This window comes from Anthonomus grandis, chromosome 2, assembly GCF_022605725.1.
Source record: "Anthonomus grandis grandis chromosome 2, icAntGran1.3, whole genome shotgun sequence".
Classification (NCBI taxonomy): Eukaryota; Metazoa; Arthropoda; class Insecta; order Coleoptera; family Curculionidae; genus Anthonomus; species Anthonomus grandis.
The window spans coordinates 11,074,281-11,099,975 of record NC_065547.1 but is presented as its reverse complement, the minus strand read 5'-3'; the positions used below and the strand labels follow the sequence as shown (position 1 = coordinate 11,099,975).

Below are 25,695 nucleotides of genomic sequence, written 5' to 3'. Positions count from 1 at the left end.
TGTACAGTGAGTGTTGTCGGAGAGTGCTTTTCTTTTCTATTTCATCGATTTTTAGCTGCAGGATCTTAAGTTTTGTGATGTAGTGATACCAATAAAGTCTTGGTTTTAGGAATTAGAGGGTAGTAATAATTTTTATATTGACAATATGTACTACAATGAAGCAGGTTTTAATAAGGAATGGAAAAAAGGAATGGATGGAACAAACACTACATATAAAATCCTGTTTGGATCATACTGGATCGGTGGCCCACATCAAACTTAATTTATTCAAAGTTACTCTTACCAGTGTGAAACTAGGGGTAAGTGGTCTCACTGTAAAATTATCTTCCATTTAGAGGCCATCCTCAACAAGCATACCAGACTTTCTCTTATACTTGGAAGATTTTACTTATAACCATTAGAAAGTCAGATCGGTTTTATATCAAAAAAAAAAAAAGAAATACTCTTCGTAACAAAGACACGCGCTTTAATGATTTATTTGATGTTCCTCGGCATAGAACAGAACTTTTCCAACGTTCGTTTTCCTATTTATTACCTGAGGTAGCCAACACTGATATTTTTCGCAATCTGGATGACCTACCATTTTTGACATTTAAGAAAAAATATAAGAAACATTTAGTTAGCCAAGTTTAAATTGTTAGTTGGTAAAAGCGATATACTTACGCGATAGAATGTCAAAATTTTTTAGTGATTTTATAAAATGTGATTCCTACGCTTGTGTTACCTTCTGTATACCTTTATAATTACAAAAGTATCAATGCCTAGTTAGTACCTTAAGTTGCCAATATGTAAATTTAATCTTATGTATTTTGTATATATGCTCGGTTAATAACAGCTATGCTGAACTTCGCCGAGTTAAAAATAAAGGCCTATTATTATTATTATTATTATATGCTTCTAACTTAGATCATATCTTTCTTTTAAAAAATGGGAGGTCCAACGTAAAATACTCATATTTTATCATTCGTTCTGCTAGAAGATTAATACTAAGAAGTCAATTAACAATAAAGTAAGTTTCCATACAGTCACCAAAATCGAGTACGTTTAATTAAAAAATCAAAACTTTGATAGTACTATATTATTCAAGTAAAAAAACGAGTTTTAAAACAAATGAAGTAAACGGATAAATAGCCATACTTGCTTATTCCAAAACTGCGCTCTTTGAACTTCTAGACTCAGTTTCTAGGAGCACGAAAAGAAGAAGAATGTTCCAAAAACTAATTATATGGCCTTCTCCCTTTTATCGGCAAGCCATCTAGATTATGGCATGTTTCTGTAGAGTGTTTCGATGGTCATTTACAGCAGGTTGACCACAAACATTTTTTGAAGATAGTCATAGACCCACACCTTAAATGGGATCATTACGTCTTAAGATTGACAAAAAATATAATAAAGTTTTATATATAAGTTCGATACCCCTAGGAAAATTTTGCGCAAATAGTTGTTGATTTTGATTTATAGAGGCATTATTGAGTCATTGCTTGTAATTGTATTCGTATCGTGTGGTTGTTTAGGGTAGACTCTACCAAAATGCACAGCTTGACCGTGGCTGAAAATGATTTATAGAAAGTTTTCTACATCACAGAGAACAAACTCTCTTCCATCTCTTTACCCTATTCAAGAGAATTTTTTAATATGCGGTACCTGTATTGTTCGTCCACTGCATGTACGTCCATAAATCAAAAAATTTGAGCTTCATAAGCCATGCATACTAGACAAGAATAAATGTAAATAGAAACCTACACGCACAGAACACAAATATAGAGAAATGTGTGTTGCCTAATGAACAGACAGAAATTCTGTTGACAGCTTTATTGACGTTGTTGACAAAGACGGGGGCATCCATCTTGGGTGGCGTGTGGCGGGAAATTTAAGCTTGATCTATTGCCTGGTATTTAAATTTCAAGTAATTTGCAGTTGCATTACAAAGTTGATGCGTTAACTGACGAGTGATGAGATATATTCAAATAGAATTTTATTTTATTTAAAAAAAAAAACAATATACTTTCATTTTAGAAATACCCACATTTAATTAAAATCATTAATTTTAAATGTTGAGAAAAAATAAAAATATTGCATCTCAGACATCCCTCATCACTTTAATCAAGAATTAACACATCAACTAAAATATTATTTAATTTAAATTTGGTTCTAAAGACATTGCTTATTGCTTATTTAATATATTTAGCTATAGGTACTTACCAAGAATTATAAATTGGCCCGATAGATATGGGACTAAATTTTAAATAAAAAAAAAACAACGCTAAATTGTCTTTTAAATGTTTTATTTTAAGATGAATTAAAATAAATTTAACAAAGGGTTTTAAAAAGGGCATAAGAAAGTTACAATATATTCTAAATGAAATACTGCAAACTGTAAGTATGGTATTAATAACACCTTTTATGTAAAAAATAGAATTGTTGCAGGTATAAAGCATATTTTAACCGAAAATCCTAATTTCTGGAGTTTCAGAAAAAAATTACCTGCTCTTTTTTGTTTCCATAAGGATAAAACATGATAAGAAATATGTAACAAACATACCTAAATAAAAAATTAAACATATATATTTTTTAACCATCTATACAATTGCAATAAAATAATATATATCCACAAATTATGGAAAACAAAATATAAGATCTTATAAAGACAGAAACTGAACCTATCTCTTGAAATAAATCTGGCTTTTCATTGTAAATAAGTTAATTAATAATGACTAGATATAACACAAATACATATGTACGAGTTAATATGCATGTTTTTTTCCATTTTATTTTTTTAGTATAAGCAAATAAAAACAAAATATGACTTTTGATTAGTCACAATCAGGTAAAGATGTCACAAGTCAGTGGGGTTGTCTCCAGTAAGTATGCAACATGAAACATAAGAAAACAGATTAAGACAGTGTATTGTGTATACAATATTATATATTCTATCGGGTTAAAATTAAATCTCCTAAAAGTATTTCATCCTAATGATCCAAAATACATAAGTTTTCATTATTAGTAAGTATTGATTATCACATTAGTTATGATTACAATAATTAAGGTTCTAAATAATACTGTAAAGGATTTGATATTAGTCCATAATTTTACTTTAAGCTAATAATATGAATGTAATTATGGGCCAGTAAAAATAAAATAGGACTGTAAATAGCATAGCATTTACTATCAAAATGTCTCAGGTAATTTAGGTATTTTAAAAAATAAGATATTACATACTAAAATCTTAGCTAAAAAGTTAAAAAACAAAATTATTCTGATTGTGTAGGTGTATGATCATGAGTATTAAATGAGGATATTCAGGATTTTTGTTTTTTTAAAGGCATTTTATATTTTTCTGTTTTTTAGAATGACCAACACTTAAAGATTGTTGTTGTGGTTTTGAAGTTGGCTTTTGATTTTATACTTTAAATATTTATAAACCAACCAAAACTTTTTCTCTAAATTGACTAAATGACCATGGCTATCCATCCATAAATGTGTATAACTTAAGGTGGATTAAGTCATTAAATTGAACAAATAGGTATTGTATTTATACTCCATGTGAATATCATTTCTACTTAAGAACCAGAAGTATTTGGAGCAAACATTTTTAGTCGAACTTACATGACAGACAAGATTTTTGTAAGGATGGATTCAATGGCAATTAAAATAATTTATGATTTCTGTGACTGTCTGGGCAATTCCTCATATATAAACTAGTGAATAAAGAATATTTGTATGAATATCTAAATCTAGATGAAGACAAGGAAAAGGAAATACTTCATATTTTCCCAGTGAAGGTTCAAGAATTAAAACTGAATTGTAAAAAAAAAGTTAAATTGAGAACAGTGACATAGATATGTCCAAAATAGGATTAAATCTATAATTATATCCTGGAAAATGATAATACATCCAAGATACACCTAAACATTATTAGAAAACACTTCCGTATGTCATAATTGAAATTTACCTGTCTCCTGCTCTATGTAATTGCACGATGATTCGATGTTGGCACGTTTGTAAAAAAATGTATCAACCCAAAACTCAAAAAAACTACAAAAACCTATAAAATTACTTAAAAACTTTAAATTGGAAGAAAATCATGAGGCTTGGCTTGTTTTCCACCCAAGAAAACTTAAAAAAGACAATCGTCAAATGTCGTATTTGAGTTAAAATGTCACTATTGTCATATTTGATGTACGTCAAAAATTAGACAATCAGAATCAATCGGCCATCTTGGGTGGCAGACTATTCCGCCCCGCCACATTCAACCTTCATACCGGTGCCTACACGTGCCACTTCTAGTATAAGAAAATTAGGATAATTTTGATTTCATACGAAAATTTTAATTGCTTTAAAAATATTTTTGTTATGTAGAGTTTTCCTTGAATTGTAAAATTAGTTTTTTGGTATTTATTAATGACATTTTGGGTTGTTTGTAATTACTTAAACTAATTTGTTTATAATCATCTTGTAGAATTAAAAATTCCAGCGCTTTGCACATACAGGCATTTGGTTACCTAGGTGCGCCATATTTGTTACCAAGACCATACTATAATTACTAAACCTAAAAATTTGTTATACTTGTATGAAATTGTATTACACTATTTTAATATATTATATACAGGGTGATTTTCAACCTATGCGCATAAACTTGGGAAATGGTAGATGAAGATCAATAATGAGTAATAATGAAAAAAAATGTAGTAAAATATTTTTGGTTTCCGAAATAAAGTTAAACAAATGTTAACAGAACGTGTATCAGACGAACTTATTTTGTTTATTAATAACTGATAGTAAACAAGTCATAATGTTTGGAATTTGTTGTTTGGAATCTTTAGCAGTACTTAGTTTGTTGGTGCCTGTGATCATTTTCGATCGTTATTTTCACACGAACAAAATAAAAGCGTCAAATGTAATGGCGCACATTTTTACAAACGAAGAACTTGACGACATGGTTTTGGTTTACGGAGAAACGGATCAGAATGCAGTGGCAGCAGCTGATCTGTATGCCCAAAGATTTCCCCGAAGATATCACCCGAGACGTGGGGCTTTCTTATGTGTTATTCAGCGGGGTAGAGAAACTGGCAATTTGCGGCCGCGGCCTGGACAAGATGGAGGAGCTATTAGACCTAGGCACATTCTAAATCTGGAGGAGGATATTTTAGAAGTTATCGAAGAACAGCCTGGAATTAGCACTAGGACAATTGCAGCGCGATTTGGAACAAGTCAATCTAACAAGTTGGCAAATTTATAGGCACGAGTTGCTGTACCCGTTTCATGTGCAGAGGGTACAAGCCCTACTTCCAAGAGATTTGCCGCTTCGAGTATACTTTTGTGAGCGGTTGTTACATCACCAGCAGTTAAGCCCAAACTTTACCATGAACATTTTAGTTCCGAATGAGGCAAATTTTACGCGCAATGGAATTTTCAACTTTCATAACACTCATTACTGGGCTTTGGAAAATCCGCATATTACACGAAGAACATACTTTCAACAACAAAACTTTTTTCTGTAAATGTATGGGCTGGAATTCTGAACGGGATGCTCATCGGACCTTTTATTCTGGAAAATCGTTTGACTGGTGCTCGGTATTTAGAATTTTTGCGCAACAATTTACCAGTGCTCCTTGAAAATGTGAATCTCCACGTTAGGCAGAACATGTGGTTTCTTCATGATGGTGCTCCACCACATTTTTCACGACCAGTGCGACAACATTTAGATCGTGTGTTTCCCGGACGATGGATAGGCCGTGATGGTCCAGTTGGGTGGCCCCCTCGCTCGCCTGACCTTAATCCATTAGACTTTTATTTGTGGGGTCATATGAAAACAATGGTGTATGTAAACGAAGTTGATACTGAGCAAGAGCTACGACATCGCATAAATGCTGCCAATGACGCAATTCGCCTACAGCCTGGTTTGGCCCGTGTATATGTACGTCTTCATGGATTCGAAGAGCTCAAGTCTGTATCGAAAATAATGGAAACAACTTCGAACAGTTGTTTTAAATTAGTTTAAATTAAACACGTTGAAAAATACACGTTTTTTATTTAAAAAGATATGGATATCTCCAAAACTAAAAATATTTTACTACATTTTCTTTTCATTATTACTCATTATTACACATCAGCTATCATTTCCCAAGTTTATACGCATAGGTTGAAAATCACCCTGTATATAGCAGCTGGAGATATTTTGACGAAAATACGGAAATTGCAATAAGACAGAAAGCCGCCATCAATTTGGTAAGCCTAATGCCAGTTATTAGTAGGAACACCTACTATTCATATAATATATGAGTTATGACTATATGTATTATTTGGTACGAGTTATTTATTACGATTAATATTATAATTATACGATTAGTTGCTTTAAAATAAACATCACAATTACCTCAAGTACAAGTTGGACTTCAAACAAACAAAATTGCTTCATTGCTCCCTCTAGTGTAAAAATTCATCTCTAGCCACATTCGTTTAAATAAATACTTTTACATTCGAATCGTACTCTACGTATATAAAATAGACTATAAAAAATTGTTATCATTCCGCTGATAAGACCTAATCTTTTATAAGTCAAATAACAAACATTGAACCTGCGGTGCCGCTTTAAAAATTATATTAAGCTAAAAGCATCGAGGGGGGCGGCTTACTTTGTTGTTTTGCATTGGGATTCACGTATTTTAACAAAAAATGTTTTTCCTATGCTGCAAACGTAGTAGTGGTAGAGGCAGTGCAGATTTTTCTTCAGGTAAAAAACACTTTAAAAAACGACGTTTTTAAGAAGTATTAGGATTTCCTTATGGTTATTCCAGATTTACCAAAAAAGACTACAACCCCAAATAACCATGAAACTACTACTGGCTGCGAAATGATGACGAGCAACTGCCCCCCATTAAATAAGAAAACACGAACCCACTCAAGTAGTTCATTCAGTAGTATGAAAAGTATACAAAGTTTCTACAGTGTGAAAAGTGGCACGGATGATGGTGATTTTTATAGTGTTTGCAGCAGTGATAGTTTCAATGCGAAAAATGAGAAATATTAAGGTGATTATCACACACAGTTTAGTGAAGAAACTCTATTAAAAATCTACTTACACCTTTGATCTTTAATAAGCAATTTAATCAAGTACAAATTTATATCTTTTGTGTGTGAAGTACGTTTTGTTTCAGGTGTTTACATAAAAATCATTGATTTATTATTAGATCCAATCGTGAAATCTCAATATTTCCTCTGTATATAATAAATATAATTTAATTGCCATTATATACAAATTCCTAGAAAAGTTGACATACACATTCTAATACTAGATATTTATGTTAATGATTCATAACAAACAACATAATTTACGGTATTTTCCAATTCCACTGGAATTACTATTGTTTTAAGTGATTTTTTGCAATTTTAAATTATGTACATTGTTATGCAATACAGATAAGAATATACTATGTATATAATATAAATAAATATATTATTTTTTTTATAATTAGCCTTATAATCTCCTTATTAAAAACCGATAAACCTTAAAAGAAATTTTTTAAACAGCCCTCGTATTTTGAAAATAGGTATGAACTATAGTTGCAAGGTAGGCAACCCGTTGAACTATACCTTGGTAGAGTAGGACACATATGACATAACCTCAAAATGTGCCCTGGCTGACAGCTGTCACCAGAACCAAAACAAATCGATTCAGGAAAAATATAAATAGTATATTTATTAAAAAACTCCCCTTCCTTATAATAAAAATAAAAAAGCCAAAATGGCGGGCCAACAACAACCCACTCCGTCCCTCAACCAATACTTCGGCTCCGACAAGGAACCCACCGATTTCACCAAAGAACTTATGGAAACCACCAACCAAATAAGCAATCTGAGACTCGCACAGTCAAACAGTGACTTGAATGTGGGCAAAAAGGAGCCCGAGGTGTGTAGGATTTTCGCGGAAACATCTCTGGACGTTAAAGATCCCACTGCCGCTTTTTTTGATCTTATTGGCAATGATGCCAGGAAGTCGGAGAGTGAAGGGGCTGTCGGAGGCATTTCTTTAAAGGGAGAAGTAAGTTGAAACTTATTTAGCTGTTATATATCTGGAATTTATGCAGTATATCATTTTTATTTTATTTATATTACAATAATGTCCTTAGGGGCCAAGTCTTTACACTACAAGGCAAGAATTTAAAAACTTTGATGAGAATGCAACATAAGAATAATATAACAAACTACAGACCAATTAGTACATTATCAGCTACACCATACCTGTTTGAACACTATTCAAACAATTTTGGCAGAGGTTTCTAATAAAATAATTACTACCTTACTACATTATGTCTGGTCAATCTGTAAACACTAATTTATTTCTATTTGTCAATTTTATTAATCAATGTTTTATAAATGACACAGGTATATGCAATTTACACAGACTTAAGGGGTGTGATAAAGTTAATCATGACATACTACTGAATAAACTTTAAATTTATTTTATATACTTTAGAATAAAATAGGTGAAGTTGAATAGTTTTTATCTAAAGTTTTTAGTGTGAATTCTAGTGTCCCTCGGGGATCACATCTGGAAACTTTTGTTTTGTCTTTTTATAAAGGACCTACTATATTCCATATCCTTCTTTCTTCTTCTGTTTGCTGATGACAAGACCTAATTAGATTGCAAATAGATCTAAACAATATTTTTAATTGGTTTATTTAGGCAATGATGGTACAATACAAGTTTATTAAATATGTCAGGTATAAATTGTCATGCCAAGCTATTTTACTTAATGTGGAGCAAACTATGTCATATCTTAATATACCTAACCTGTAAAAGAAGAGAATACTATGATATCTGTTTTGCTTTTGATGTACTCAATGAACTTATAAAAAGCTGATAGATTTGTAATCATCCTCTTCTTCATATACCTAACTGTTGGATCTGGTATTTGTTGTTGGTTAAAACATTATGAATGACTTTAAATCAACACTGTTAGCAGTTTGATAGGCTTAACATTAGTAAATCTAGGTTAAAAAAGTTAGTAAGGAAATCTTAGAATAAGTACTTTATGTAGTCTTTAAAATATTACAAACACTAAAAATAAATTTAAAAAAAAAAACAGGTTATTTAAAACTATGCTCTACTATTATAAATACTACATATTTTATGGAATACATGAGCCCAGAATTCTTTAAATGAATTAATGGCAATCAAGGAATTATTCCCACTGTTTTTTTATTCTGATATAATATTTATTATTTAGTAGTTAAGTATTTAGTTATTTAGTAGTTATTATTTAGTAATACTGTAAAGGTTACAATGATGTTTACCACTAATATTGAGGTTCTGATGAGTGTTCCACTACTAAGAGTCCATATTTTGGTATTCAGAAAAAAGGCTTTTTTATGCAAATCAAATCATTTATTTCCATTGACAGCATAACAATGTATAGGAATTGTCAATAAAAAACTACAATGCTAATAAAAATAGTATAAAATTATAAAGATATGAAAGGAGACAAATTTAACTTAATTTAGTCAATAAATCTACAGTTAAAGAACTCTGTCAACGAGTAAAAAGGACAGTCAGCTAACATGGTCCTAAGAGCCCTCTTAAAGGTTGGAAAAGTCTTAGCTCTCTTTATTCTACATGGGAGATGATGAAAAATTTTGAGAGATGTAATTTCCGGACCATCCTGTACCTGCGACAACCGGGTAAAAGGGATGTATAATTTATCTGCATTTCGAGTTTTAAAAAAATTAAGATCTCCAGATCTCATGTAGTTTGAAAGATTTTTATGTACTTGACATATGCACTCCAAGATATAGATGTTAATTATAGTTATGATTTTTTCTTTTTTAAAAGTACCACGGCAAGTTTCTCTGAAGGAAAGTCGAAACATCGTACGTACAATGCGCTTTTGATTTATTAGCACTCTCCCAATACTGGAGGAAATACCTCAAGCTAATAAGGCATAGGATAAAGTGGAATGCACTGAGGCATAATAAAAGCGTTAATATCAATCAATTATCAATTTAATAAAAAAAAAATCAGTGCTTTCCTAAAATGAGGCTTAAAACTAAGAAACGAAAACCATGGGTTACAAGAGGCCTTAGAATTTCAGCTAAAAACCTCCGTTTTTTGACTAAATTGTGCAAATATATCACAAATGAAAATATCCTTGTATATCATCAAAAATACTGTAGTCTGTACAGAAAGACAATTAAAGCAGCAAAATCTAATTATTAAAGGGATCGCTTAAATATGTCATCAAATAGGCAAAGAGAATGTTGGTCGATTATTAATGATTTTAGACATTGCAATAGAAAAGTATCTGAACCGGAGTTAAGACCTGACATTTTAAACGACTATTATTGTGATATACCTAATATCTTGCTCAAGGGCATTCGTAGTAACATTGATCCCTTACACTATCTTCAACAAGTGTCAGTTGAGCATTCATTTTTCTTTCATCCTGTTGATCTTACTGAAGTAAAAAATGAAATCAAACGTCTAAAGAAGCATAAATCATCTGGAGTTGATGGGATATCTTCGAGGTTGTTACTCTTTTTGCCTGATTCTTTACATATTGGCATTTTTCCTTCATGTTTAAAAGAGGCTGTGGTTATCCCTCTTCATAACGGTGGAGATTTGGATCAGCCTTGTAATTTCCGTCCCATTTCTATTTTGTCTACCCTCTCTAAGATAGTTGAAAAACTTGCAAAAAGCAGAATTTTGTCCTTTTAACATCATAATGGCATTTTGTCTGCAAATCAGTTTGGATTTCAAGCCGGTAAAGGGACTCATGATGCTGTTTTTAGCTTTTTGGAGAGCGTCTATGTGTCCTTGAATTCTGGAGAGTCATCGGCGGCAGTGTTTTGTGATCTATCCAAAGCATTTGACTGTGTGGATCATGGAATACTGTTATCTAAGCTCGATAAATATGGTTTTAGGGGCGTAGCGTTGCGATGGCTTGAGTCCTATTTATCAAATCGTACTCAGAAGGTTACAGTGTCTGGGCGTTTGTCTGCTTCTAGATCCCTAAAATGCGGCGTCCCCATGGTTCAGTGTTGGGACCACTGTTATTTTTACTGTATGTGGATGACTTGAGTTCATTGAAACTGCAGGGCAAGGTGGTTCAGTTTGCTGATGATACCACCATACTATGGAGCCATAAAAATTCTGATTATATTAAGACTTGTATCCTTGAAGACCTTCAGATTTTATCAGGGTGGTGTGCTTCCAACAGGCTCGTGTTTAATGTAAGAAAGACGTCTATTATGGGGTTTAAGTGCGATATTCAGGGTCTGATGTTTGACGAAAATTCCCTCTTGCAGAAGAAAGAGTGCTGCAAGTTCCTAGGAATTACCATTGATGATCGCCTTCGGTTTGAAGATCATATTTTACATTTAGCTGGGAAATTATCTTCTGGATGTTTTGCAGTAAGAATGGCAAAACAAGAGCTGGGAGGGGTGGTTGCAGGTTCAGTGTAATTTTCACTTATTGAATCTCATATTCGGTATGGCTTGCCTTTTTGGGGTTTAACCAATAAGGGGCTACTTAACATTGTCTTTGTTATTCAAAAAAAAGCAGTTAGATACCTGTGTTCTGCTAAGTTAAGAGATTCTTGCAAACCCCTCTTCATTTCTAAAAAAATCCTAACTCTTTTTTCACTCTTTATCTTAGAAACAGCGGCTCTTATTCACAAAATTCCCAAACTACCCTCTGACACTGGCCATTTGACTCGTCATGTAAATGATGTTCCCCTACCTATTCCTACGTCTTCCCTTACCAAAAACTCATTAATTCACATAAGTAAAAAAATTTACAATCATGTTCCTCTATGTGTTAGACATATATCGGATGTTAAGAAATTTAAAAGAGAATTAAAAACGCTTTTATTGGCTAAGGCATATTATAACCTGGATGACTTTTTTAATGATAGGTTTTAACCTTGGACATGTTGGAAAGTTTTTTTTTCTCTAGTTTTGTCAACAAGTTTACCTTTATTTAGTAATTGATTGTTTTATTTAGTTATCTTTAATTCAAGTATATTCAAAAAGTTTTGTCTTCTTGTGTTTAATTTTGTTCATTGTTTTGTCAATTTTTGAAATTGTATTTTTGTTTTGTTTTTTTTAGCTTGTAGGATGCTTGTACACAAGATTATTCTTACGTAATATAGCAAATTGCAAGATAGCATAATTGCTGCAGGATAATCTATTACACACAGGTTTCACCTGAGGATCCCATGATAGATGTCTATCAATTACAATTCCAAAGAACTTGGTGGATTGTTATTAGATGAGGCTACTTGATGACTGCTCTCTAAGGAGTAAGCTCCGGTCCTGAATAGCTCGAATCAGACTGAAAACAATGAAATTGGTTTTCAAACTATTCAAATAAAGACCATTTTTCTAGCACCACCCCGCAATATCAGCTATACACTTGGTGGCTTTTGAGTGGATAGACTGATAGTCAGTACCCGAGACAACTGCTGATGTATCGTCGGCAAAAAGTGTTATGTAGCTGTCGTTAACCAGGAGAGGCAAGTCATTAATAAAAAGTAAAAAAAAACTGGGCCCAAGAACACTACCCTGTGGAACCCCAGTGACAACAGTTGCCCAATCAGATATGGTCACCTGACCACTAACTCTCAATCTAACAGCCTGGGTTGTATCTGTCAAATATGATTCAAGCCATTTATAAGCCGGACCTCTTATATCATAATGAAAGATCTTATTTAATAGTAAAGCATGATTAATGGTATCAAATGCTTTAGTAAGATCAAAAAAGATACCAACAGATTTTAATTTCAATTCAAAATTATTCAATATATTGTATATAAGAGATATTATAGCATCTGATGTAAAGAATCCAGACCTGAATCCAAACTGATGACATGACAGTATAGCAAACGAATCTAAAAATGCAATAAGTCTTCTTTTAAAAGATTTTTCAAAGATCGTTGAGAATACAGAGAGGAGAGCAATAGGCCTATAGTTACTCACTTCTGCTGTCTCCCCCTTTTTATGAAGAGGTATGACAACAGCTGATTTTAGCTCTTTTTAGGAAAAGTTTAGGAAAATAGCCAAAGTGAAATGATAAATTCAGAAGATAGGTAAGTGGAGAGATAATATGCTCAGCACATGCTAGCAATAAGTAACAAGGTCATCTACACCGGATGACTTTTTCCTGGAGGAAGATTTTATAATCTCAAGTGTTTCTTCTTCAGTGAGAGGGAATAGAAAAAGAGATTGGGATAAACTGTTGAAAGGCACATTCATTCCCATGGGTGCCTGAAAATTATTTGTGATCTTTCGCACTGACTCTACAAAAAAATTATTAAATGTATTAGCAATATTGAGGTTGCCAGTAACTTTCTTTCTATTATCAGTAACCAAATTAGGAACACACTTTGTTCCGCGATTTGAAAAGTTCGTGATTAAGTTAATAATTTCCGATGAGGCTCGAGTTATATTGTTAGAAGTAAGCAACTTTGTTGAATTATAGGCTTTTTTAGCATTTACGATATTTTCTCTATGTACCTTCAATCTCCTTCTATAGGATGTCAGTAACTCATGGTAATGAACGGTCTTTAGTTGAGTATGAAGTAGTCTCAACTGCTTGCCCTCATTAATAATTATCAATGGTGTTATCTACTGATGAGACTTTCTGTGATCGATTTGTTTACATAAGGAAAGCTCATATTAAATAAACTGGAGAACGTGTCAAAGAAGTAAGAAAATTTACTTTCAAAATCCAGAGTCTCAATAAGTGACAGCCAATGTTCTTTGGACAACAAGTTGTTAAAATTGCGTATGTTGATTAAAATGAGCTAAATGCGTCCACAATATGTACTGGTTCTTTACATCTGGAAATAAAATCATAATTAAAATCACCACAAAAACACATTAAAATATTAGGTTTATATAAAAGCTTTAACAATTTCTCAAAGTATTCACTAAAAGTTTTAAAATCAGAGCTAGAAGGATGATATATACAAAAAACTAAAATCTTAACACTATTTACAGCCTGGAGAAGAGCAGCAGCACATTCAAAGTTACCAGACAGTGAAAAGTATTCTCTACATGTTTATAAGTACTGAAATCAGTATCATATCTACGTATCATAATAAAATCTTAATATGTAAAGATGCTCTTTGGCGAATTGAAGTCTGGAGCTTCTTTGAAGGTACCTTTTTTATTAAATTTAGAAATAGTTCTGGAATTTACTGCTTTAATTAAATATTGTATTTCAATTGTATAAAAATTGTATTTCAATCAATCGCTGGGTATGCCATCATGGTCTGGAGTCTTTCAACTTAGGCTAAATCCATGATTGCTTTACAAGGAAAAGCTGGTCGTATTATCATAGCTTATTCCCAACCCCATGATAATACAAACAGCGAGAGCTTCATTGAACTATAACAAACTACCAGCTGCAACCAAAAACCTGTAAACAGCCTTCTTTTAGATTAAAAATATATCATTTCACAAGCATTCTTTACTGTTCATCAATTCCTTGATGCATCCTTTTTTTGTAATCCTTCCTTTGGTTTTGTTTTATTTTTGAAATGATTAATGTTGATTAATAGATATTGTGTCTTAAATTTTTTGATAATATTTTAGTTAAAATATAATAATTGTATTCTTTTTCTGAGTCAGTAAATCAGTAAAAATGCTATATGTATTTATTGACTGTAATATGTACTTTGAATCACAGGCTTGGACTGACTTACATATAGGACCTAAACACTTTTTCCTCATGTTTTTCAGTCGATGTACATACCGAAAGTTCAAACTACAGCAGAATCCGACAGAAGACGTGACGCCTGGATCCCCATAGAACGCACCAGACAAGCCCTGATTGCTTGCGCCACTTCACAACCTGGTACCTACGTGCCCGATCCTGAAATGCTCACTATGCCCGGGGTGATAATCGAAGAAGAATTGGGCGACAGCATCGGTGAAGCCGTTGGTGTGTGCTTGGGAGAAGCTGAGGCAGCACAAAGACGAAGTTTGACCGCTGGGGATGTTACTCAAGATGAGAGAGGCCTTAGGGAGTTAGTACAGGCAGGTGCCTTCAGGTGAGACAATAAAAAAATATTTTAGTCTACAGGATCCCAAGAAACAATATAATTTTTTCTTTGAGTTAAGAATGGTCCCTGTTTTGAGCAGTTTTACCACTGATTTAACAGGACCTTATGTTCTTCTATCTTAGGGCTGCAATAAACTTAACAGGACGACTCCTCACCATCTACGGACAGGGACAAGGACGTCAGGGTCAACCAACCAAACACTCTCCTCACTCTCTACAACTCTGGTTTACTCGGCTTGCCTTACTTGTAAAAAGTAAGGCGTTCAATATTGCCCAAGCGGAAGCGGAGCCGTTTGGTCAACTGGAAAAACCGGACGTATTTTACCAGTTCTACCCTGACATGTACGGAGGTAGACCTGGTTCTATGGCCTCGTTTAGTTTTCGCTTACTGTTAGCCGAATTGCCAATGCATTCGGGCAAATCGACGGAATCGTTGACGAAGTTGTTTAGTGTCTTGGCTACAGTGAGAAAGATGATTAGTAATTTAAAGGAGGGTAAGTGTTGGTTGTTATATTGTTTCCTTTATTTTATATTGTGAAGCCTCTCTGTACTATCTTTAACTTATCCCTTTGTAAAGTACGTATGTATGTACCTTTCCTAAAGATTGGAAATTTGCAAAATTTGCCCCATCTTTAAATCGGGAGAAAAAAATGTAGTGGAAAACTGTCGTCCAATTTCCATACTATCAAACTTCTCTAAGGTCTTTGAAATTTGCCTATATGATAGTCTCTTTCACCAAGTAAAAGATTTAATATTACCAATCTAGCATGGTTTCTTTCAATCTAGATGTACAGTAACTAACCTAACATCATTTCTTCAGACTGTATTTGAGGCTATAAATAATAAATGTCAACTAGACGTAATTTACACGGACTTTTCCAAAGCCTTTGATAAGATGGACCATGGATTTCTTGCTCAGGAACATATTAAACTTGGTTTTTATCCTAATCTTGTACAATTTTTTGCTTCCTATCTCTCGGATAGACACCAGTTTGTAGAGTATAATGGGTTTAGGTCATATGTTAGTAAAGCATATAGTGGTGCTCCTCAGGGTAGTAATCTTGCTCCTTTTTTGTTTTCAATTTTTATCAATGACATATCTGTTAACTTTTTAAGTAATAGTCTTCTGTTTGGTGACGACCTAAAGATATTTCGCATTGTAACTAATTGGGATGACTGTTTGCTTCTCCAAAATGATATTAATTCAATCTACAACAGGTGGAAGATTAATAGGCTTCCTCTCAATATTGAAAAGTGTAAAAAGATGTCCATTTAATAATAATAATAATAATAATAATAATAATAATAATAAAGGTCTTTTTATTTAGGAAAAAAATACAATAATGACAAGGTTAATAGTTTAAAGGCGAGATTCAGCGCACAAAGATTCAGATATCTAAATGCCTGTTCTTCCATCTAACCTAATTATCTATACTATACTAAGTTTCAAAATAGGAATAATATAAACGCTATAAATTATGAATCATATAGAGTATATTATAACCAGCAAAAAAAAGAAAATGTGACAGCATATATGCCTACACAAGGAAAAAGAAACAAATTCAACCCCACAAACAAAACACATCACAAAGCAAAAGATACAGTCTGTTATATGTATGTAAATTATGCTTTATTGTTCCTGCAGTAATTTCTTAAAAATGTATTTTTTTAAAGAATATAAGTTAAAAATTTTTTCGGTATTAGTTTGGCAGCTATTTATAATTTTTGAAATTTGATAAGAAAATGATCTTTTATAAGTTTCAGTTGAGTGAAGCGGAGGTGTTAGCCTTCCTTTATACCGGGTATTAATATTGTGAACATCTGTGCGAAATTTTATTTTATTATATAAGTAAGGTGGAGATCTTAAATTAATTATTTTAAAAAACATTAAAGATGAGTGAAAAATCCTTCTGTTGTTCATAGTCAACCACCTGGTTTCCTTAAGCTTGTGTTTTATGGGGTTGCGCTTTCTTATGCCATATATTAATCTAAGGCACGCATTTTGGAGTTTCTGAATTCTACTCTCTTCAGCAGTTCTCAAGCATGGACCATACACTGCATCGCAATGATTAAGCTGTGATAGGACCAGCGAATCACACAGTAGAATTTTTGTTTTTCTATTTAAAACGTAACGATGTGTATAAATATTTTTAAGGTTTAAAAATCCTTTTTGAATACATGAATTTACGTGCTGCGTGAATCGCAGGTCACTATCCAGAATCAAACCCAAGCTCTTGCAGTGCTCGACGTGTTTTATAGACTCGATATTGATATGAATTAGGTCCCTATAATACTGTAAAAAACTCTTACGGCTACCCTTGCCCCCAAACAGCATAAATGCTGATTTCATAGAATTTAATTGTAAGCAATGATTTTTAGAAAACTCGTAAATGCTGGCAAGGTCATAATTAATGGCAGCCACTGCTTGGGAACTTTCACCTGGTTCAAATGAGAGATATATTTGAGTATCATCAGCATAATAGTGCTGCTTAGATGACATGAATATTTTTGCCATGTTTGATACATAGATTGAAAAAAGGATTGGCCCAAGGATGGAGCCCTGAGGCACGCCAGAAGAAATCTGTAAAAAACCAGAATCTACGCCATTATAAGAAACAGCTTGATACCTATCTCTAAGATAATTAGCATCAACGCGCATGCCCCCTCCCCTAAACCAACAAATGACAAAATATTTATTAAAAGATCATGGTTAAGAGTATCAAAGGCCTTGCTATAGTCAAGCATTACCAGTAATGTTAGTTTATAGTTAAGTGCTGATGAAATATCATCAGTTATAAAGGCCAATGCCGTACAACAGCTGTGGTTTGATCTAAACCCTGATTGTGTCACTGGTAAAATTGAGTTGTCTTTAACATATTTCTGAAGCTGCATCTCCATTACTTTTTCTAATATTTTTGATAGCGTTGGAAGAAAGCTTATTGGCCTCAGATCGCTTAATGTAAGAGGATTTAACATCTTGGGTAAAGGGCTAACTTTCGCTTTTTTCCACATTGAAGGAAAAACAGAATTTTCGAGACAGAAGTTTATGACATGGACAATATAAGGAAGTAGAAAAGGCAGGCATAGTCGGATGGTAAGTATATTAATTTCATCAATGCCCGTGGCAGTAGTTTTAATGTTATTAATAACCTTTACAATATCATACTTCGACACGGCCAAAAACCTAAAACTCGTTTGAAATAAGTTATTTTTAACACGTTTATAATAATTTAAAGTATTTTTATTTAAATTAATTTTTGGAACAGAGTTGATAAAAAACTGATTAATTTTTTCAACATTTTCAAGATTTATAGGAATATTATTTCTATTTTGTTTATTTTTTAGGTTAAGTAGTTTGATTGAAGACCAAACATCTTTTGTAGCAGTTAATTGTAAGTTAAAATATGATTTTTTTTCATTACGTATTGCAAGAGTGGTCATATTTCTTAGGAGTTTATAACTATTCCAGTCATCAATATTCTAATCATCACTATTCTTTATATATACAATTTCTTTGCTAAAAAATGAAATTAGCTTCGACTATACAATAAATGGCACAATTCTTTCTAACTGTGATTATGTTCGTATTTTGGGTGTCACTATGACAAGAAGCTTAATTTTTGCAATGATATCGATAATATCATAAAGTCATCTTTAAAATCTCTTGATTTTACTATAAGAGCTACATCAGACTTCACTAGTATATCAAGTAGAATCTTCTTATTTAATTCCCTAATAAAATCGTGATTACTTTATGCGGCTTCACTCTGGTATCCAAACTATACTGTTCACATTGTCAGACTTGAATTTGTTCAACGTAAATTTTTTACACATATTGCTTTTAAAACTGATGGCAATTATCCGGAACACGGATACGATCAGCACTTATTAATCAGCAGATTCAATATGCTTTCCTTTTATAGGAAACCATTTGTGCAGGTTTGCTTTTTCTTTTCAATTTGTGTAATGGCTCTACACTTTGTTGTGCCTTTCATTATATACTAGAAGACAAACCATTTTTTTGCTTACAAATACATAGCACAAATTTAGCAATGAAAGAGCCTTTATACAGAGCATGCTCTTGGTTTAACTTGGTCCATTTGAGTCTGGATCTCTCTTTAATATGTCTTCTCGTCATTTAAAAAAATTATTGTCAAATAATATCGTAAACTATTTAGTTAATATGCCTCTTATATATATTTTTTTTTCTTCTTAAACAAATTTTATGATTACCCATTAGTTATTTTTTTATATATGATTATTATTGTTTTTCATGATATATGAATTGCTATTAATTATATTTTAATATATTGTCTTAGTGATTAGGATTAGATTCCTGTTAGACAATAAATATATTTGAAATATAAATTCTTTATTCTGATGCATAGGAACTGCCTCTGTTGTATGGAACTTTGTAGCTATTCAGACCCATTTCACAAAATTATTGCTGTTTTTCATAATTAAAACAGGTCAAGATTCATGCAAAGTAAAGTTAAAGTTCCAAAAGAATTTCTGCAATCCTGTATATAGGACCCAATAACTTAAATGAGGACAATTTATAGGCGTCTGATAAAAGTCAGAAAGGAACTGTATTACAATTAGCGCTTAGACTCGTCCGGTAACAGACAGAAGGAAAGTTGGTTAATAATTAACAAATGTAGGCAGTCTTCTCGTCTGGGGTTGGTTGAATCGGACTTGGGGCCCGATGATTTCAATGACTATTTTTCTAATATTGCTGAGAAGTTACTGAAAGCAGTTCCCAGTGACGACAATCCATTGCAGTATCTTAATCGGAATGCTATCAACGAATCATTCTTTTTCCACCCTGTAGATGCCACCGAGGTCCTTGAAACAATTCAGTGCTTGAAGAATTATAGGTCTTCGGGTTCCGGTGGTATCTCTTCACGTCTGCTGTCACTTCTGGCTGCGAGCGCTTTAGGTGCTTTGGTTTGGGCAATCAATCAGTAATTTCTTCGGGACGAGTTCCCATCGTGTTTAAAGGAAGCTATGATTATCTCTCTTCATAAAGGTGGAAGCTTGGACCGACCCTCTAACTTCCGTCCCATATCAATGTTGTCTACCCTCTCCGAGGTTCTTGAGCGGCTTGCAAAAAAGAGAATTGTCTCTTTTTTGACCAAATACAATATGCTGTCCCCTAATCAGTATGGATTTCAGTCATCTAAGGGCATGCATGATGCCATTTTCAGATTCTTGGAAAGTGTGTATCTATCTATGAACTCCAAGGAGGCTGCAGCAGCGGTGTTCTGTGATCTGTCCAAGGCCTTCGATTGTGTGGATCATGGAATACTGCTGTGAAAGCTTGATTTTTACGGATTTAGGGGAATGGCTTTGGGGTGGTTGAAGTCATACCTGTCTGGCCGCACCCAGAGGGTGGTTGCATCCGGATTTTCATCAGGGATAGCACACCCTAAATGTGGTGTACCTCAAGGGTTAGGTCCTATTTTATTTTTATTATACGTTAATGACTTAAGCTCTCTATCACTGCATGGAATAGTGGTTCAGTTTGCAGAGGACCTTCACAAAATTAAAGAGTGGTACATCTGCAATCAATGTTGATAAGACTTTTGTTCTGGGCTTTAAGTGTAATGTAGAGGGTTTTTTGTTTGATGAGCAGAGCCCACTACATGGTTGTGATTATTGTCGATTTCTCGGCCTATTCATTGATGAGAGTTAAGGTTTGACAACCACGTTTTGGGCCTCGCTGCTAAACTTTCTTCTGGTTTTTTTGCAGTCAGGGTTGCCAGGCATGAATTGGGGGGATTGTTTGCTTGTTCAGTTTATTTCGCCTTAATAGACTCTCATATCCGTTATGGGTTGCCATTTTTGGGGGTTTGTGCTCCAAGGGACTCCTTAACATAATTTTTACTATTCAGAAAAAAGCATTAAGGTATCTGTGTGGGGTTGGTCTGAGAGTGTCTTGTAAGCCTCTTTTTGTAGCTGAAAGAATTTTAACAGTTTTCTCACTTTTTATATTGGAAACTGCAACACTCATACATAAGTCCGTAAGTCCACGATCCTGCACGATACTCGTCAAGTGGGCAACTTATCTCTTCCAATGCCCACCTCCTCACTAACGAGAAACTCTCTTATATTTATTAGTCGTAAAATATTTAATCATGTTCCTTTTTAGGACTGTTACAGACCTTAAAAAGTTTAGGAGAAAACTAAAGAAATTAATCTTATCAAAAGCTTACTACAGCATTGAAGAGTATTTTAACGACTTATTTTAATATTTAAAATTAATTATATATCTGTTGATTAGATTTTTTTTATTATTCTTGTTTTATGTTGGTTCTCGCCTTTTCTTTTCTTCTTTTTCGGTTTTTTCTTTGATTATATAAAATATGCTTCTATGTACAATCAAAATCGATTATGTATTCTGTCCTGTATCCTAACCAAATAAATACTAGTATTATAAATTCTAGGATTAGGATGCCTTTAGCACAAGTTTGTAAACTTAGCAAATAAAGTATATTTTGACTTTGACTCTTAAACTGGTTGTGATAAGCTGGACGAATTTTCCATAGAGCAAGGTTTCTAACCGTTTTTCCAGTTTGTTATGTTGCTTAGATGTGACTCCAGCGTCAAAATTGCATCTCCATCAACTTCTTTGTCTTCTTTTAGGCTTATGTGAGGATGGAAACCCAATGGAAATCAGCGAGGGAGACAGAAAAGACTCCATTAAACTGTGGAGCGGTCGGGAGGCCAGGGTGATGCATTCGATCATAAATTGCGCCATCAGTATTAAAGATTTCGAACTAGCAATGGATCTGTTAGGGCAACTTTGTGAAAGGTACCTTAAACTTTTAAATCATTATCAATAATCAAAATTAATAATGTGATTTTTAGAGACGGGGCACCGAAGCATGCCCTTTTGTCCGCCCTAGGGCGTTTACACTTGCAGTTGGGTAACATTCCTGGTAAATGCAGAAGTAGCCATGTAATTTAGTGCTAATTTAATAGGTTTTAGGGGCAGAAATATGTTTTAACGAGGCATCCCAAATAGGACCCACTGGAGTACGTGAATTGGTTGATAAAGGTTTATTGGCCATCGCTCAAAATAATTTTGATGAGGCTTATGTGGCTTTTCAACAGGCTAGTAACTTAGAACCGTCCAATATTATGGTAAGTGTATTTTTTAATCAATTTCACTTTATCCCATAAAGCTTTGCCAGTTCCAGTAGAACTTAACAAACATTCCGTGATTATTATTTTTGAATATTCCAGGAACATTCACTGAATGTCAATTGTCACAAGTGCCTGGTTTTAGTTAGGTTTAAATTTGCTTGGATTTGCTTAAAAGATACTATTACTTAATTTTTTTCGTAATTATGAGAATTTTTATACAAAATTGCTTCGAACTCAAGACGTCTTTACGGTACAAAAACCTTCTTATATGAAATTATGGGGTAAATAGTGCACTTTCTTTGACTAAAATTGTTGTAAAAATATTCTAATTGTTTCATGCGCGTATTCGCAAGAATGGTTGAAAGTGGCTAAGTAAATTAGGTAAAAAACCTCCATTTTACTATTTTTACTCTCTTAAAATCTTAGGAATTCCTTCACATTAATGTGAAAAAAAATCTTGACATTTCAAATTTAATTTTCAATTTTCATTTGCCTGTGTCAACCATTTAAATTTGGTCCTTTTTTTTAAATGGGTATAAAAATCAGAAAAATATTTTTAAAACCATCTTGGATTAAACACAAAAACTGCTTAAGATATCTTCATAATTCTTTCACCTCAATATAAAGGGATCCCTGAAGATCCATTACATATGAGAAACGCCTTCCTGACAAAAAAATGGCTTTAAATAAGGGATTTTGGTCGAGACCATTTTTTTAATATCTTATTTTACATATTTTTTACTGTAACTCAGAAATGTCTTTACTTCCTTTTTTGCAATGTAAATTACCTAAAGTTGGGGCGTTTTTCAACGAACATTTTCGTACGCAAACAATTCTTGTATCTCAAATATTTTTAGAGTTACAACCACTTTTACCTGCCAAAGTATGGGTTTAAAACAATATAGGGACTTAGAATATAAAAGAATCAAACATTTTGGACTATAACTCAAAAACTACTTAAATAATCTTTATAATTTTTTCACTTTAATAATATAAAGAGATTCCTGAGGATGGATTATACATGCGAAACATCTCCCCAGCTAAAAAAGACGAAATTAAACTGATTTTTGTCTGATGAGGGGTCTAGAACTCAAACTGTATGAGTTTCTCGGACGTTTTTACCCTCGAAGAACAAAAAAAAATTACATTAAACTAACAAGTTATTTATTAAAAATAAAACTATCATGTCCAATCACGTTCCAACTTTTAACTGCAGAAACAACATCAGCGACTTCAAGCCATAGCACCGATCCCGGTATTCCCACAAATTAACGTTTTTGCTACGGAAGGAGTCTCCGTATAGTCAACTTTTTAAAGTAGAAATTTGAGTAGCCGTTAGGGGATGGTTGCATAAGCCCTTGGGGTACAGAACAGCAAATTGACACAAATTTTTCTAAAAAATACTTAATAGTTGAGGATTTTGTTGGAACTGATCAGGAATACTGACAGAAGTAAATTTTATTAAACAATTGGCATCTAACGAGTCATTCAGGAACACATCGGCCTACTTTCCTAGCTCAATATGCAACACTTCATCCCCACGCTTTTGCCAACTGTCCTCATCGTTAAAATTATCGATTTTCTCAGGGAGGTCTTTGGGGTTAAAAAAGTGGTTGGAGTGTTCAGTTTCCTTTAAGATTTCCTGAATTAAAGTTTAAGGGTGGGGCGAGGCTGCCAGTATAACCGATTAATTATTGTTTGTTTTTTTTGCTGCTGCAATGGTTTTTCTTAAAAGCCCACTTTGGACCACTGTTCTTGGGCCATAAGTTTGTCTTTTATGCGGCAATCCAAGTGCTCTTTTAGGAACATAAAATATGCCTTATTTTTCTATAAAAGGTTGGATAGAAGAGTAGGTTTTAAGGAAATAATTTTGCCTTTTTTTATCGAAAAAGTTTGCTTTTAGAACTCAAGAACTCATTCAGAAACTACCAATTAGAGCACAATTTCTTTTAATAACCTACAAAGTTCCATAATCTCCACTCCCCATAACGACTGGTACATTTAAGCACTGTTGTACCCGACAAAAGACCTTTTAATAAAAGTCCTTCCTTGATACACCCTACCACAAATATCATCAAAAACATACACGTATTACTCAAACACCTCATATCCTTCACCATAGAAGCCCTTTTTCCGGTGGCGTTGATGTAGCACGAGTTTTTGATATTGTTTGTTTTAAAATACTCATATTTACATTTTTTTACTACTTTTGTCAGTTCTTTTCTATATTCTTTACATGGACTTAGAGTGGCTAGGAAGCTTGGCTTAATTATACATTGTTTTTTTTTTTTTTTAATAGTTTGTTTTTCCAATAGAGTTTTAAACTCTATTCCTCCATTTTTTAATTCCTTAATAAAGACTTTGACATAATTGGATTATCAGAAACTAATAATATTAAGCATAAAACACAAAATTTAAATATTCCAGGATATCGCCTTTGCTATAATGAAAGTTGTGTTAGTAAGTGTGATGGGTTTGTTTTTTTACATAAGTGAGTTTTTTGTTAGTGCTGAAATAAAAAAGGTAAATGATTGTAGTTTCTTAAGGGCTGTATTGGTTAAAAATGGTATTAATATTAGTATTACTGGCTTTTATCGTTGTCATAATAATATAGAAAAATTAGATTTTCTATTGAGCTTGGAGAATTATCTTCATAGCCATAGCCAAATATGTGCAATAGAAATTTTCTGTGGTGATATTAATTTGAATCTCTTAAATAAAAGGTGTAGTATTGTTAATAGCTATTTAATCTTAATGTTATCAAAAGGATTTTTGAGTAAAATTAATCTTGGTACTAGGGACCAGGGTGATTGTCTGACTTGTCTTGATCACATTTTGTGTCAGGTCAAAATTCACCTCCGAAGCTGTTGTTTTGAGAGCGGGGTACTCAGACCATTTCCCTACTTTGTTAAATATTCCTCTGTTAAGTAGTAATAATATTGGTTCTAGACTAATTAAACATTTGGATAAGTCTCAACTTAGTCTAAGACTTAAGTCTGAAGACTGGCAGGATGTTTTTGTTGAGAAAAACCCCAATGTTTGTGCTTCAAATTTTATTAATAAAATAACTAACCATATTAAATTATGTAGTTCTGAGAAGTATGTCAAATGCAAGCACAGAATTTTAAAACCTTGGGTAACAAGGGGCATTTTGAATTCAATAAGAAGACGGTATTATTTAAAGAAATGTTTATCATTAAATCCTCTAAATATTGATTATAAAACCCAATTTATAAAATATCGAAAAATGCTTACTAAAGTGTTAAATGTTGCTAGAGCTTCTTATTTTAAAGGCCTCTTTTCCTCTCACTCAGGGGATCCTAGGTTGACCTGGCAGACTATCAAAAGATGTACAAATGAAGACTTTTCTGGTGGTAACAATAACATTAAACATATTAAAAGTAAAGCAGGCCATTCTCTTACCACTGTTCCATTAATTACTGAGGAGTTTAACAAATTCTTTAGTTCTGTGGGGTCTAACT

General features: G+C 33.0%; 1 protein-coding gene across 2 annotated transcripts in view; it reads left to right on the top strand.

The window, feature by feature from the left end:
• Nucleotides 1–2,683: 2,683 nt before the first annotated feature.
• LOC126747641 (trafficking protein particle complex subunit 12-like) overlaps nt 2,684–25,695 on the top strand; it is a 34,536-nt gene continuing 11,524 nt past the window's right edge. The window contains exons 1-6 of one of the 2 annotated variants that reach the window (XM_050456406.1): nt 2,684–3,003; nt 14,743–15,053; nt 15,188–15,558; nt 21,710–21,878; nt 21,935–22,005; nt 22,056–22,210. In XM_050456406.1, coding sequence (XP_050312363.1) covers nt 14,746–15,053; nt 15,188–15,558; nt 21,710–21,878; nt 21,935–22,005; nt 22,056–22,210 — 1,074 coding nt within the window. In that variant the 5' untranslated portion in view covers nt 2,684–3,003; nt 14,743–14,745. Of the gene's footprint in view, nt 3,004–7,627; nt 8,042–14,742; nt 15,054–15,187; nt 15,559–21,709; nt 21,879–21,934; nt 22,006–22,055; nt 22,211–25,695 lie in introns of those variants that run through there. The other variant, XM_050456397.1, reaches the window with a different exon arrangement.